Here is a 16,714-nt window from a genome sequence, read left to right on the forward strand (position 1 = left end):
CCGTTTTCTTTGCAGAAATCGACTTTCTCGAGAAACAATTGACTCCAGAAAAGCTTTGCGTGATGCAGCTATCATACAAGACGGCAGAGGTTTGTACATTTTGCTAGTTAATTGATATTAGTTAATTAACTAATTATTAATTTATTAGAATACAGTATTTAGTAACATTAAAGCACAATTTATGTATTTATGGTAGTATTTTGAACCTTAAATGTGATTTAATAAATAGTAATTTATAATTTATAAGTGTGTATATACAGTAGTGGACAAAGTATTTGCCAGGCAAGAAATTTCAAGGGTTTTCAGGATGTTTGTGTTAGTGGAAGCACAAAATATTAATAAAGCGACTTCTTGGTCAATGTTGGTCATGCAATGGGAAAATCAAGACTAATTGGTACAGAATTGAGTCTAAATCAGTTGGTTGTTGCAATTTAATTAAGATTATTGTTACAACCTAGTTAAAACAGATTAATTAAGTTTACATTACAACTTATCAAAGCATATTCAATGCAAACAATATTACAACCTTTGAAAACAAACTAACTTATCAATTTATGCTCATATCAGCACTTATTTCCATTCTGTAGTCCAGAATATGATGAAAAATCAACAACAAAAACTACCCGGCAAATACTTTTGTCCACTACTGTATATACTAGTAACTATTGCAGAAGAACCTGTTTATTAATCATGTACTCTTCTGTTACTGCAATTAATTTGTTTGCATAAGAAATGTATGGCATACAGGCAGGATTAGAGGAAGTTGTTGATCCGGACAGTCTGTTGCCACAGAACAGTTTTTCATTAGCCTAAAATACATAGAATCAATCCATGATCCATTTTAAAATAAAATTAAAACACACACAATGAAGATGCCTATTTCTCTAGTGGGTGCACAGTTTGCTGGACATAAAACTGGAATGACTTGTTCTGAACACTCATTCTGAACACTGTAATTACGATCTGTTTCTCTCTTTATATCAAGGAATATTAACATGAACAGTTTCCTCAACTCAAAAATCTTGTATCCTTGTACAGTTTAGATGGCATTAGGGGTATTTGTTTTCAAACTTATTGTCAGATTGTAGTTTCTCCTTGTTCTCTGGTGGATTCGTTTGGGGATAATGTTTCTGTTGAACGTGTTGGTTGTAGTTTCGGCTTTCATGAACAAACTTGGATGTCCTGCTGATGCTGGACGGGTAGAAAAGGACTTGAAGTGTCGTCTAGCTACAGCAGTAGGTTGCACTCGAATCTTTTTCTTTTGTTTTCTGACTCCCACCTCTTTACCAAACATATGTAGAGCAGAACGCAGTCGCTGCTGTGTACCAGGCGAGTGGATTCCTTTGCCTTGTAGTTTCCAATAATTAGAACAAAACCTTTCTACTGCAGCTATGAAGCTGTCTGTGACATGACTTTCATGCAGTCCGTCCTTGATATCTTTAGTGACCTGTAGTACTCTTTCAATGACGTCCCTTGACTTTTCATAGCCCCTCTGTTAATTGGTTGTGCTTGATCTCTTTGAAATGTATTGCTAAAGTCACTGTTGTCGTCAGCTGCAGTTGCTACTTCAGTTGTTTCACAGGAACAAGGAGCAATTTTTTCAAAGGAATGTTTGATATCTTCGTCAGACCAATTCATACTGATGGAAAGAGACTTTAGATGTTCTTCTTCTGCTTTTTGGTGGACACTACTGTAAAAGGAAATGGGTTGGCAGTGTTGTCCTAATGCCACTGCTGCAAAAAGCTGACGGCCTTGAGGCGAATACGTTGGGATAGTATTGGTACTGCTTTTGCGATACTTCATTGCTGCTGCAAATTGGTGTTTGCAAGGTTGACTTTGCATTCCGATGGGACAGGTGCACTCACCCAGTTGTAAGTCTACTACCACATTGTATTCTTATCTGACTGACTCACAACAGTGTAAACGTCTGGGTCATCTGATGCGACAATGTCGTCAGATGGAATGGTGTACGCTTTTACTCATGTCACAGTAAATCTTGTAGAGACAAATGATCTAATCTGTTTGTGGCAACAGATATTAAACATCGCTGGTAATAGAGTCTGTGTGAGAAGATTGAACATTTGTACCACATTCCAAGCTTTATTCCTTTGGAAAAGGATGTCTTTTATGATGCGTATGCTAGCCTCTGAATTATGGTTAGTATAGTTGCCTCGTGTGGGAAAGTTCTTTCGGAAACACACAGCCTATTCTTTCCTCTGTTGCCAGTAATCACTTAGTCTCTTTTTGAATGTCTGAAAAGGGCTTTTGTCTACTTCACGTTTGATTTCAGTCAATGCTTGCTCACTTGGGGCATAAACAAGTTGTTTTGTTAGAGCCATACAGGTAATTCTGTCTGTACCACAGATACCAAAATGTGAGCTCCAAAGCCATCTTCATATACTTTGTAAAAAATGAAAGACACAGGCGTAATTCCGCTTGAGGCCATGTACTCTTTAGAGCAATCCGTTTGCTTGCACAGTCATCTGTCAATAATGTTAGTGGTCCAAGATTTGGGCCTCTTCAAAAGAATGCACACTTGGGCAGTATGTGGCACAGTACTGTAAACCCTGCTGACAAGGTAACAGCATCTTCACTGAATGTCATAACTGCAGCAAGTGGTAGAGCTCCTATTGATGTGCCGCAGCTAAGTATGAACGCAATTGTGTTCAAGTTATCAAGACTGGCTGTTGAGTTACAAAAGACTAGCTTTGCACTTTGTGTGACCATTTCATGGACTCTGGCCATGAGAGGAGTGACTAGAGCTAAAAGGAAGGGCATGGCATCAGTCTTTCTGGTTTTTAGTTTAGGTTCATTCATGTTCATTGCAGCTGCTGCTTCATAAGGTTGAAGAAATACTTGCCCACCCTCTTTTTCATGTTCCTTGTTGTATCGTTGTACTTCCTCGAGCAGTCGCTCAAACATAGCCTCTCCATTTTCTGGTCCAGTGTTGTCTGATCGCCATTTTCTAAAGAGGCGTTGAATGTCTCGTACATTTGGGGTTATGGCTCTGTCTGCAAGAGTGCTCTCAACTACTCGTGGATCACTTTTCAGTTGAATCTGGGTCAAGTATTCATGTTTTGCGGAGGCAGCAGAGCTGCCAGACTCAAAGAGACTAATTTTTGCTTTTTCACAGCTTCTGTGACTGGCCTAAAGCTGAGAGCATGGCCACTGTGGATTGGGTGGTATGTGATTGTTAAGGCAAGATATTCAGGGTGGTCTGAGGTTCTAGATGCCTCAGGTGGGTATACCCTAACTATTAAAGTGCTAGGACACATTGACTTTTTGTCTTGTGTGGAACAATGTATGGTGGTTTTCTTTAGTTTGCACTTCCTTTCTGTGGACATTTGTGACAGAGTTTTCTGTTTCCTGTAATGATGACAATGACGAACAGTTTTAAAAAGGAGCCGCCATCCTTTTGCTTTGAAACCTGTAGTGATTCAATAGGTGGTTTTTGAAACCTCTTCAAAATGTGTAATTAACTGGACAGCTGCAGTTTCACAATTGGCACTTGTCCATGCTTCTAGAGTAAAGTTGCATGTTTCAGCTCCTAGGAAACTTTCCAATTCATGCTGACAATATGAGTCAACAAAATAGTTGTACCGCTGAGGGAGCAAGGGTATAATACTGGTAGGGAGGCCTGAATCAGATTTGCATTCTTGTTTGGCATCAAGTGGGTGCTCTAGATTGGCTTCACTGGTAGTTTGAAATTGTTGAAGTGTGTCTTTGCTTAAAGTGCATCTCTTGACATAAACTGACTGTTGTTCTACTACAGGCATGGAGGTTTCACTGACGTTGTCAGCTTTTGTACCCTGTGAATGACTCTCATTAGAAGTGCATCAGGTTGCATTAGAAAGAAAGGATTCCTCTTGCCAGCTGAAACGGCCTTAGCGAGAGTGAATTTTTCTACCAACTTTGTTTGCTTTGTCAGGCATATAGCAGGAGGGCCAATCAGTAGTTGCTTTGCATGGTGAAATTGCTGAAGAGTTACATTTTCTCCTGAAACTTTGGTCTTGAAAATTTTACTCAGACTTAAGCAAAGCTTCTGGCGTTTAGGTTGCTTGAGATGGTGGCTTTGGATTTGCTGAGACTGCAAGTTTTCATCAGCTAATATGGACTTATCTATGGACTTATCTAGGATATTTGAAATTTTAATTTGATCAGAAAGCAGCCATACTGCTAAGGTATTTGTCAGGTAGTGAGTATAAGGGCTTGGTTGAAGCAGGGTTCTCCCCAGGCCGTTTGAGCGTAGCGCTGCGCTACGCTTGAATTTCTACTTCACTCTCAGAGATCGCTGATTTGAGATTGTCTAGATATGCTCCAGATACGGGATAGCAAGTGCATGTGAAGGAAACATAATCTTAATGATGTAATTTGCATGTTTAGAACCTGCTTACTAAGTAGGCGGCTTGAAGAAAGCCAATACTGAATAGGACCGCTGACTGACCACTTTGCAAAAATAGTTCCAGTCAGATTCCAACAGCTGTGCCACTTCAAAGTGCAAATTCTTTGCCATACAGAACAAGATGTGATGGCTACAATTGTGAAGAAAGAGAACCTTTCCTTAGTGTTTCCAAACATTTGTAACCTTGCAGCCATTGCCCAGCTAATTCCTGCTTCCACTGCTGACTGTGAGAGGGCTTTTCTGAACTGAATAGGATAAAGACACCTCTGAGAAACCCTGCCTGAGCAACAAAATCACAGTGCAACTGCTGTTTATCTCTATTGAAGGTCCCTGTTTAGAAGACTTTGACTTTAACGCTGCATGTCTGGAGTGGGCTTCCAAGAGGAACAGATACATTACAATATTGTAACAGAGTCAGCATAATTTCATTATACAGTGGACAGCTTGTAAGATTGAACACAATTTTGCTTGTTACTCTCTAATGTAGCAGCAACCTTAGGGTATATACTCAGTCACTGTTTGAAGCAATGATTACGAATAAATAGTATGTCATTGTGTTTATGCATTCAATTGTGTCACAGTGTGTATCTAGCAAGCGTGCACTGCTACTTAGTAGACTAGTTAACAGGTTTGTCAATGCATGGTTACAAGTCACAGCAATATCTTGACTTCAACAGCTGTCCATGCTAAATTCGTCCAACTAATGGGTTACTGATAGCTGACAGCCTGTAAACAACAGCTAGTATAGACGATTTTCAGCAGCAAGTCTAATATATATTGATAATAGATTAGTATTGCAATTGGGACTTTGTCGTGATGTCAGTGGATGGGCGTGGTCTTAGGGAGGGGCTAGTGCTACGCTTTCCTGAAATCCTGGGGAGAACCCTGGTTGAAGGTAAAGTTTGAGTTTTGCTTTGTCACATAGAAGGACAGCTGTGGTGAACAGATGTGTGCCCACAGATTCTCTGGAGAAAATGCTGCAACTGCCACAAAAACAAAGGCAATAACTCCACAAAGAGAAGAACATGTATGTATTGGGAAATTTTGCAATGCCTTGATCATGCGTGTTTTCCATCTTTTCAAATGTCGGCCTATGCATAGGAATCAAATCATGAATATCCACTCTTTCACCTAAGGCAGTGCTTACATAGTCCAGTGTTTGTATTAGTTCTACCAACAATTTGGTAGGAACTGGCTATCTCAATGGGCCACCATAGAAGGAAACTTTGAATTCAAATCTAAAGCAACCACTGTCCAATGATTCCCACTGATCAATGTATTTGATGCAACAGAAGATCCAGTTATGGCATCAATTTGTACGTTGACAATCAGGAATATAAGTCTAATCTTCTTTCTGTTGTTCAGAGCTAATGCTATGGATGTGTTCAACGTGAATTAGCAAACTTTGGATAGCACAAGGCAAAGACAATCTTGTGATGAGCAATTGAGAAGTGATGCCATACCTTCAAGCAGTGTATCAGGTAACCATCTGTCACATGCCAGTCTAGACATTTGGTAGCTACTGTAGTCACGTCACCAAATGCCACAGCAGAGGCTGGCTTGTCTGACAGAATTTGTTGAAATTGCTGTATCTTGCTCAAGTTCAAGAGTTCAAGATTCAAAGTGTCAGGAATGTGACAGACCTTGTTGAACCACTTGTCTTCTTGAATAACCTTTGGGAGGACACCACTTAGATAGGAGTATGGACATTAAATTAAGGAACAAACTTGTTCAACTCAAAGAATTTGTATTACTTTACTGCAGCTAGTTGGCAGAGTATTACTAATCGACATTTGTAGTTGTGAATTCAGTTAACATGACTAGTGGTGAGCTAATATAATTTGTAGTATTCTGGACACGAGCAAATTCTCATGCATATTGGTTAATATCTACACTGTCTAAACAAGATAGTGTAGGCACACTTTAAAAGAAGCATGCTTTAGCTATAGGTACTTAGCAAGGATGTGTGGTACATGTGATTACAAGTAACTAGTTCATGTAATGTACAATCTCATAATTAAATGGGACATGAAATGCTAACTAAATCATCTAGTCACTTAGACAGAACACTACAATGTGTAGAAAGAGATTTAAAAATTTACCTGAAGAATGAGATGCTTGATATTTTGCATTGTGTGTATAGGATGTGTGAAGAATATTGGAAGGTGGATCGGGGAATGACATGTTAAAGTACTCTCTAGCAAAATCTAGTGACTGCTGTGACATTTCTTACCAGATTTATGACGTTTGTTTACCAGTTTACAATGCTGTATACGCATAACTCAATCTTAACCAGTTATAGTCATTACCAGTTGGATATAACAGTGTACGCTCTAGATGTCGAAGAAAGACTCAAAGTAACATGATAATGTTTTGTGCTTGTATATACGTAGTTCTATTTGTGGTCAATTTGAGCATGGTATAAGATACTGTGAATACGCATCATCAACTGCTCCATCTCATCATAGTAAAGAAACACCGCCTTTTGGTATTTATCAAGTTTTGAAACCAGAATTACTGTAACAGCTAGCCCTCATATATGGAGCCCTATCTGAGAAGACTCCCAATCTAACAGCCAGGGACACAATGAATGGCAGATCGCTCAAGTGAGCATTATAGATATAAATAGATACACCCACCATCCATCATGTATGCAAATCTATTCAGAAATCACTTTCAGCACGGCTGGTCTCCCAAAAGATCCTGCAAATAATCTATCAAATGTACAAAGTACAATAGCTAAAAGCACTACGAGTCAAAATGCAATGCAGCTATACAAACTTAGTTGCACTCATTTCTTCAGAAAATTGGTCACGGCAGCTCCCTGAAGAAAAGGCGCTTTCTGTGTAACTCTGGAGAATCTCGAAAGATGAACTAAAAATTCAAACCTTCTTTGACTTACAAGTGCAGTACATACAACTGAAACATTGCATGCAAGTACCTTATCGAGATCCAGAAATGTTAATTAATCGAAACATAGGTGACTTATGCCTAAACCACACATGTAATTCGTCTTCTGGCAGGTGCAATAATGGAAGTTATCCAGGTTACTCATCTAGAATCTGCAACAACCAGAATAAAGAAGTTACGTTGACTCTATTTACAATATTGACTGTGTTAATTAATCAAAGAAAATATGAAATGTATTAAATCAATAAATATTAACTGCAATAATCAATCGACATTTACTATATAAATTTAATTAATAACATTGACTGTAGACATCAATCAAAACTTCCACCACTAAATATTAGCTCGCCACTACATATTAACTGAATTCACAACAACAAATGTCCTGGATTGTTCATATTCCTTGATCTATAGAGAGGAACAGATTGCAGTTAGAGTTTTCAGAATGAGTGTTCAGAACAAGTTATTCCAGTTTTATGTTCAGCAAACTGTGCACCCACTAGAGAAATAAGCATCTTCATTGTGTGTGTTCTAATTTCATTGTTAAAATGGATCATGGATTGCGTCTATTTTAGGCTAATGAAAAACTGTGTTCTTTTGCAACAGACTGTCCATGGCGCAGATCAACAGCTTCCTGTAATCCTGCCTGTTTGCCATACATTTCTTATGTAAAACAAATTAATTGCAGTACCAGCAGAGTACATGATTAATTAAAAAACGGGTTCTTCTGCAATAGTTACTAGTATATATATATACATATATTTAGAAATACATATATTTTTACATAAACCCACCTACGTGGGTATCTAACACACATTATCCATATATATATATATATATATATATATATATATATATATATATATATTGCTTCTAGATTTCAACAACTCGACTCAACGACAAATTCAATCAAAACTCGATGCTGATTTATTCAATTGTTTATTGAACAATGCCAGCTTGAGAGACAGAGCTCGTTTAAATTCCATCAGTACACCCCATGCGGGAGCGTGGTTGAGGGCAATACCAAACCCTAATCTCGGCCTTTCCATGCTTTCTCATGAGTTTGTCATTTCTATACGGCTCTGGTTAGGGATTAAGATGTTTCCCTCTCCTCCAACTTCGATCCTGTGCACTTGTCGTCAACACATCGATCCTTTTGGAGATCACCTCATCAGCTGTGGTACAGGTCCAGAACGCACCAGAAGACACAACGCATTGGCAGAAGTCATTTTCCAGGCGTTATTAGTTGAGAATAAAGACGTGGTAAAGGAAGTGAGATGCAGTGGTAGTGACGAAAGTCGTCCAGGTGATGTTTTTCATCCTGACTTTTTAGAGGGCAAACCAGCTTATTTCGACATAACAGTCAGAAACTCATTGCAGCCATTGTACGTGACAAAAGCAGCAGTAAGGGCTGGGGCAGCAGCTGAAGCAGGTGAAGAACAGAAGGACACACGTCACGAAGCAAACGTTCTGGCAACAGGTGGTCTTTTTTACCCCTTGGTATTGGAAACATTGGGTTTCTGGTCTCCGTTCAGCATTAAAACGTTAAAAGCTATTGCATCTAAAACTTCAGCTGTCAGCGGAATTCGATTCCATCAAGCTTTCCAGAATTTGACGCAACAACTTTCGGTACAGTTGTGGAAATACAATGCAAGGATGTTGTTCAGAAGAATTCAACTTGAAGTACAGGACATTGATAGTTGGGATATACCCACCGTAGCGTAGTGTAGAATTTGGTAGTTAGTTCTGTTTAAATGTAAAAGTAAAAGTAAAAAAAAAAAAAAAAAAAAAAAAAAATATATATATATATATATATATATATATATATATATATATATATATATGTACACTTATAAATTATAAATTACTATTTATTAAATCACATTTAAGGTTCAAAAATACTACCATAAATACATAAATTGTGCTTTAATGTTACTAAATACTGTATTCTAATAAATTAATAATTAGTTAATTAACTAATACCAATTAACTAGTAAACTGTACAAACTTCTGCCATCTTGTATAATAACTGCATCACGTGAAGCTTTTCTGGAGTCAATTGTTTCTCGAGAAAGTCGATTTCTGCAAAGAAAACGGTTTGTAGCAACCAACATTTCCCATATTGGGGCTCTCCTTTCACTACCCACTGTTGCTTACTGAGTGTGGTAACTGCTCGCAGAGAAAGCGCAATTCCCACGATCTGTCAGCATAGCACCTCACATTTCGAACTACTAGCCATTTGTGCACGTGAGAATGGTCTACCGTGCACGTGCAAGTTAAACTTATCCGGGCTATATATCCGGGATGTGTGTGTGAAGTGGACCCCCCAAAAAATTTGCGTCAGGTCTCGCTGGTCTGGAAGTTCGAGGCTAACGTATGCCGTGCCTGTTGCTAGGCCATACAGTGTCTAGTCTACTTCAAAACAACAGGTTTTCAAGGAAACGGGGAGTCAAAACATTCCGTTCTTTACTGCAAAACAACAGGTTTTCAAGGAAACGGGGCGTCAAAACATTCCGTTCTTTACTAGGTAGCTAACGACCACGCATGCTAGTTGTTAGTTCAGTCAAGCAGCCTAGAGATCTCTCCACTCTAGTGTACAGCGTTCAGTCGGTGATCATTCCCAGTGTAGGGTGCAATTGACCATGCAGACCAAAGAGCAGTCCGTTGGTGTCACTACAGCTTTACTTCAAGAGTGGTAATTATTATTCTAGACGCACTGATCGAATCCGTCGTTAGGCATTGAGATCTCAAACGTACAACTTACGCAGGTTTGAAAATCATTATGAGATCGGCACGCAGTCTGAAGGGTCGTTGACAAACGACGTCCAGGCAGGCAGAAGTAAGTAAACTATTGCAATCACACCAGAAGCCTCCTCTACTCGAAGCTGACGTCGGAAAGGTGGTCAGAGATGTTTTTGGGGGAGAGTACAAAGAAAGAAGACAAAGCACCAAGGAAACAGTGTCTACAAATATTTCGGCCTGAAAAGGAAGCGTGTGAATGACGACACAGCACATGACTCTTCTAAGAGACCGTCTTCTTCTGGCCTTCCTAGCACAAACATAAATGTAGTCGATCTCTTGGAGAAAATACGGCAGCAAATGGACGAGCTGGAAAGTGAGAGGCAACAGCGACTGAACCTGGAGAGACAACTTTGTGAATTAGCTCGACAAAACGAAATGCAGTTTACAGACCATCAGATACACGTGCAAAAAATCATCAAAAACACACAAGACGAGCAAAGTTTGCTAAAACAACAGTTACATGAAGCTAGACTACAGTCTGAGAAGGATCTACCCACACTAAGGAAAATGGGTATCATTCAACAAGCACAGTTAGTTATACCAAACTCAAGAACTACCAAAAACAATCAGTCAATTTATTGGCGTATTCCAAGGACTCGGACAACTGCCAGGTAAACATACCATCTGACTGCAGAAAATGCTCAACCAACCATACAACCGGCTAGATGAGTCCTCTTCAGGTACAGGCAACGACTGAAGGCAGAACTGGAGGAAATGGTACACAAAGGCATCCTTGTAAGGGTAACAGAAGCTACAGCATGGGTCAGCCCCATTGTACTGGTAAACAAACCAGGAACAAATAAGCTACGCATCTGTATGGATCCGAGTGCTCTAAACAATGCCATTCAACGAGAACCAAAATCAAATCAAGACACCAGAAGAGATATTTGCAGATAATCAGACTCTGAATACTTCAGCACACTAGATGCCAACTCGGGCTTTTTACAAGTGGCGTTGGAGGAAAAGAGCAGCTACCTTACTACCATTGCAATACCGTTTGGACGATACAGATACCTCAGGCTTCCATTCGGGATTAGCTCCGCCCCAGAGGTTTTCCACCGGATTGTCACAGAATACTCCTCAGACATTCCGGGTGTCCACACATATGTTGATGACATACTGGTGTCAGGCACTACCAGAGAGGAGCATGATGAGCCACTGCACGCAGTAATACAGAGGTGCCGTGAACTGAACCTAAACCTCAATCGAGACAAGTGCCTCTATGGAGAGAAGACACTTCCATACATGGGCCACATTCTGACCTCAGAAGGCATTCAGCCTGACCCGGAAAAGATTAAAGCAATGCTACATGTCTCACAGCCCGAGTCAAAGGCCGATGTATCCTGACTACTTGGAATGATTACATATCTAGCCAAGTTCTGTCTTGACCTAGCAAAGGAGGCCATGCCACTACGGCAACTGACACAAAAAATGTGTTGTGGACGTGAGATGCAATCCATGATGAGACAGTAACCTGCTTGAAGAACGTAGCCTCTAACGCTCCAACTCTACGTCTCTTTGACCCAAGACTTCCAATCACTATCACTGTCGATGAATCCTCATATGGATTGGGTGCAGCGTTAACTCAAGAGGGCCAACCAGTGGAATATGCTTCAAGGACTTTGACCAGCACACAGCAAAGATACGCTTAAGTGGAAAAAGAACTGCTAGCGGTACAGTTCGGATTGGAGAGATTTCACCAATAAGTACATGGTTAGACCATCACCGCAGAGACAGACCATAAACCTTTGCTAAGCATATCAAAAAGCCTCTCAATGAAGTCTCACCACGTATGCAGAGAATGAGGTTACGTTGTGTCAGCTACCATTACAACCTGGAGTATCGCCTGGGCAGAGACATGGTACTAGCAGATGCCTTAGGCAGTGGGCCCACAACAGTGGTATACGAGGGACACACTGCTCTCACAGAAAGAAGACCAAATTTTGACAGTCTTGCAACGGGCAATTCCCATTCTGGTGGGACAATCTCTGTGCAGAGAAGCAACACTACAAGACCCAAGCTTACAAGCCATACGAACATACATAACAGCAGGCTTGCCCTCACACCGCAAGGCGGTACCTGGCCCAGTACGACCGTATTGGACAGTCCGACATGACCTGACCGAGAAAGATGGAATACTATTCAAAGGCAGTCAAGCAGTGGTACCAACTACCCTACGCCTATCAGTACTGGAAAGCATACATGATGGCTATTTTGGGATAATGAAAAGCTTAGTTAGAACGAGCCAAGAACTCAGTCTACTGGCCAGGGTACGTGCACGACATAGAGGACAAAGTAGCGAGCTGCAGTAGATGCCTCTCATTTTGAACCTCTGGACCAATCGGAGCTTTACCGCACGGAGTTCAGGGCAAGAATCAAGAGAGACGACGAGCGGCTTCTCGAGTTTGCCATGGCACTTCGCACATTGGCTTCCCGCGCTTTTCCAAAAATGGCGCTTGCACAAAGACATCTGCTGTCGCGCGATCAATTCATTGATGGCTTGACTGAGGATGACTTCTGCATATGCGTTCGTCGTGCAAAGTCAAAGTCGTTGGACGATGCAATCAAGGCCGCCCTCGAATTATAAGCAATCAATAGGTAGGAAGCCAAACGTCGTACGGAGGAACGGACAGTGAAGTCGTCCTCAGCAATTCCAGGAGTTCGTTTTCACGATTAGCTAGTCACGACGATGAAGGAAATGACCGCCGCCTTGTAGAAAGTCTCCGGGGACAAGCCTCGCGACTACCGCGCAACCAGAGGACGAGGGCAGCGAGGCAACGAAGGCAAAGAGCTAGCCGGCAGACTTCGTAGGACTGTGGAGTGCTTGAGGTGTGGGAAATTGGTCGCTACTAATCGTAGTGACCTTCTTTTGAGGCTGTAGCAAATAGCAAACGTAGCAAATGGAATACATCACGACCACAGTATTGCAGGTGTCCATGTACTTGTTGATTGTCATAGACAACCGCCAAGTGCAGTAGTAGGAACAAACACGTCAACTGATAGTCACGTGGTGTATGCAGAGGCTAAAATTGCCGGACAGCAAGTACGCTGCTTAGTGGATAGAGGAGCAGGTGTTTCTATTCTACCTGAGTCCTTCGCCGCAACCCTGTCGTTGACTTCATCGTCTCTTAACTCTGGAAATGACTAATGGTGAGCATTTGCCTGTAACGGGAGAGGTCCGTTTACCCGTGAAGCTTGGATGCTTAGAAACAGAACACCGCTTTTTGTTGCTAGCGTGTCTTTAGTTGTGATACTAGGAGTTGACTTCTTGACACAGAATGCAATTGATGTACTGTTTAGTGAGCATTGTTTACATTGGCAAGGCCGTTTGATACCGATTCAAGGACAGACTAGAAGTACATCTCGAACACTAGTTGCTGCGTCGCCTTACTAGACGATATTACCCTTACGCCGGACCGGCGAGAAGTGATTGTACTAGGAGCCTTGATTGGAGAACACGAAGAGATAATATGCGACAGTAACGACTGCTTGTTCGAGCCCGACCACAAACTTGGAGAAAAGTTAGGGTTACTTGCAGCTCCGGCCATAGTTAATGGGCGTTTGGGTAAAATGCCTGTCCGCATTTTGAACGTGGCCGGCACCGCCAAGCTGTATCGTGGAAAGACGTTAGGCCGCGTCGACGCTGATCTCAGTTGCGTTACAACTCTACAGCCTTCACAAACTACGGACTGCTCAGTATCGAATACGACAGCATTTTGTTCTACGCGAAAGGTTATCGACTGGAGTCAGCTCGACTGGTCACAAAGTGAGCTGTCGTCAGCCCAACGGGCAGCCCTTCAAAATTTGTTGGAACGATATTCCGACCTATTCTCTACAGGACTATTCGACATTGGACGTACCAACGTAACCCGCCATCATATTGCCACAGGCGACCACCATCCCCTGCGACAACGGCCGTATCGACAACCATTTAGTCTTCGTCAGGAAGCTGAACACCAAGTACAGAAGCATTCTAGAAAACGATATCATCAGACCAAGTTCTAGCCCATGGTCGTCACCGGTCCTTTTGATACCTAAGAAAAGATGGAAGTTTTCGGTTTTGCATTGACTTTCGCCGTCTCAACGATGTCACCGTAAAAGACGCATACCCTATACCACGAGTAGATGATACATTGGCAGCTCTCGGCAGTGCGCAGTTTTTCTCGACGTTAGACCTCGCCAGTGGTTACTGGCAAGTCGAATTAGACGCCGAGTCTCAGCCTACAACTGCGTTCACTACACATTCCAGTCACTACGAGTTGCAAGTTATGCCTTTCGGTTTATGTAATGCGCCATCTACATTCCAATGCCTCATGGAACTAGTGCTGCGAGGACTAACCTGGGACGCGTGTCTGATTTACTTAGATGATATCATCATGCTCTCTAGCACCTTTGAGCAGCATCTTGTTCGACTCCAACTGATTCTAGACTGTCTCAGACAAGCTGGCTTGAAGTTCTCTCCCATTAAATGCCATTCTGCGAAAACGCAAGTTAATTATCTTGGACATCAGGTTTCGAAGAGTGGTATTTCGACTGACCGGCAAAGTTGGCAAAAGTTCTCAACTGGCCAACACCCAAGACCGTTGAAGAGGTCAAGGCGTTTCTCGGCAGTGCCAGTTATTACCGACGTTTTATTGACAATTTCGCTCATGTTGCTAGTCCACTCAACAAACTAACATGAAAAAGGTGACTTTCAGTGGACGCCAAAAGCAGGAACGGCATTTGCCCAGTTGAAACATATTCTTTGTCAAGCTCCAGTTCTCGCCTATCCCAACTTTGCGTTACCTTTTCGGTTGAAAACGGACGCTAGCGATTTCGCAGTTGGTGCCATTTATCTCAAGTCCAAAAGGGAGCTGAACGCCATCTTGCTTACGCTAGCCGTCAACTAAACTCTGCAGAAACCAATTATCCAGCCATAGAAAAGAAGCCCTGGCAATCGTTTGGGGCATTGCTCATTTCCGGCCGTACCTCTATGGACGTTCATTTTTAGTTATCACGGACCATCAGCCATTGACGTTTCTGCGATCTCTCAAAGAACCAAAAGGCCGTCTCGCACGCTGGGTGAATGAACTGAGCCGATACGACTTCGAAGTCCACTACAAGAGCGGGGTGGAGCATACGGATGCTGATGCCTTGTCACGACGGCCCCGTTCTTGTGAGGATACGAAGCAGCCTGCAAGTCTTTGTCACCCTGATATTGTTGTATGTCAAGACATCAGCATTGCTCCTAGTTATTTATACGAACGGGGAGCTAGCCAACCTCCAGCGCCAACATCTGGTACTGCAACGGGTAATCGACAAGTTAGTGACCAGTAACGTTTGCCTACCTCCAAGCGGACCATGGCGTTCTGGCGCGTTGCGACGATATCGACAAATATGGAGCCAACTATTGATACATGCAGGACGGCGTACTTTGTAGACTTTGTAGCCCGGGACCGCGACAAGGGCCAACTACAACTACAATACTTTCAACTTCTGTCGTCCACGACGTGTTACAACAACTTCATTACGATTCCTTTGTTGGTCACTTGGGTATAGACAAAACAGCAGATCGGGTGAGAGAAAGGTTTTATTGGCACAATTACTCGAAAGACGTTGACGAATATATATAAATTTGTAACAAATGCCAACGCCACTGTAAGCCCAATCGCCCGAACGAGCAAACCTTCAGTCTATCCCAGTGGGCAGACCATTTGAAATGATAGCCATGGATATTCTGGAACTGCCGTTGACACAATGCGGCAACAAATACTGGTATTGCTGGTTTCTGACTATTTTACTCACTGGCCGGAAGCTGTTCCTCTGAAAGATCAGAAGGCCGAAACTGTCGCCCGAGCGCTTGTAGAAGAGGTTGTGAGTCGTCACGGCGTACCTGCTATACTGCTTTCCGGTCAAGGCCCAAACTTTGAGAGTGCACTAATCAAAGAGCTATGCGACCGCTTGAGAATTGCTAAGGTGCGCACTACTTCGGGTCATCCTCATTGTGACGGTTTAGTCGAACGTCTGAATCGCACACTCATCAGCATGCTTACTAAATACTGCAGCAATGGTCCAAACGATTGGGCTCTGTGATTGTCTCCATTGTCGGGTGCGTACCGATCAGCAAAACAGGCATCGACTGGTTACTCTCCGTTTGAGCTAGTGTACAAGCACAGTTGCCTGCAGACTCTTGTTTTGACACTTCTCAAACTCTGCCCTAAGATCCTCAGTCTTTTATAACCAGTTTGCAGAACCGCCGTATACTTGCTCGAGAAATAGTGGAAGCTCATCTTGTTGCAGCACAGGAGGGGCAGAGGCGTAACTACAACTCACGACCCAGTCATCGGCACATCCCTGGAGACAAAATTTATCTTTCTACACCTCCGACGGGACGTAATCGAAACTCACTTGCCCTTGGACTGGTCCTTTCGAAATTATAACTCGACGTGGGGAGACTGGCTACATGATTCAACCAATGAGAGGAGGTCGTCGAAAAGTAGTACACTATAACCGGCTAAAACCATGCTATCAACGAGCGTCAGAAGAAATCTTAGTGACAGTTAAAAGCCCGGCTGACGCTCCCAACAACAATCAGGAAGATCCACCGGCACAAACAATATT

General features: G+C 42.2%; 1 protein-coding gene and 1 long non-coding RNA gene across 3 annotated transcripts; one reads left to right on the forward strand and one right to left on the reverse strand.

Annotated features, from left to right (window-relative positions):
- Nucleotides 1–7,057: 7,057 nt before the first annotated feature.
- LOC134186019 (uncharacterized) lies at nucleotides 7,058–9,602 on the reverse strand. Of its 2 annotated transcripts, none has more exons than XR_009970891.1 (4): nucleotides 9,470–9,602; nucleotides 9,321–9,394; nucleotides 7,344–7,464; nucleotides 7,058–7,276 (listed from the first exon to the last, which is right to left on the reverse strand). It is a non-coding gene; the product is annotated as an uncharacterized LOC134186019 (long non-coding RNA). The 2 variants fall into 2 exon arrangements; XR_009970892.1 differs by having other exon boundaries at nucleotides 7,058–7,290.
- Nucleotides 8,216–9,073, forward strand: LOC134186066 (uncharacterized). Its single transcript, XM_062653974.1, has one exon. The coding sequence runs from the start codon at nucleotides 8,360–8,362 to the stop codon at nucleotides 9,035–9,037; it is 678 nt and encodes a 225-aa protein (XP_062509958.1). The 5' UTR covers nucleotides 8,216–8,359; the 3' UTR covers nucleotides 9,038–9,073.
- Nucleotides 9,603–16,714: the final 7,112 nt, after the last annotated feature.

The sequence above is a fragment of the Corticium candelabrum genome, chromosome 10 (assembly GCF_963422355.1).
Source record: "Corticium candelabrum chromosome 10, ooCorCand1.1, whole genome shotgun sequence".
Taxonomy (NCBI): Eukaryota; Metazoa; Porifera; class Homoscleromorpha; order Homosclerophorida; family Plakinidae; genus Corticium; species Corticium candelabrum.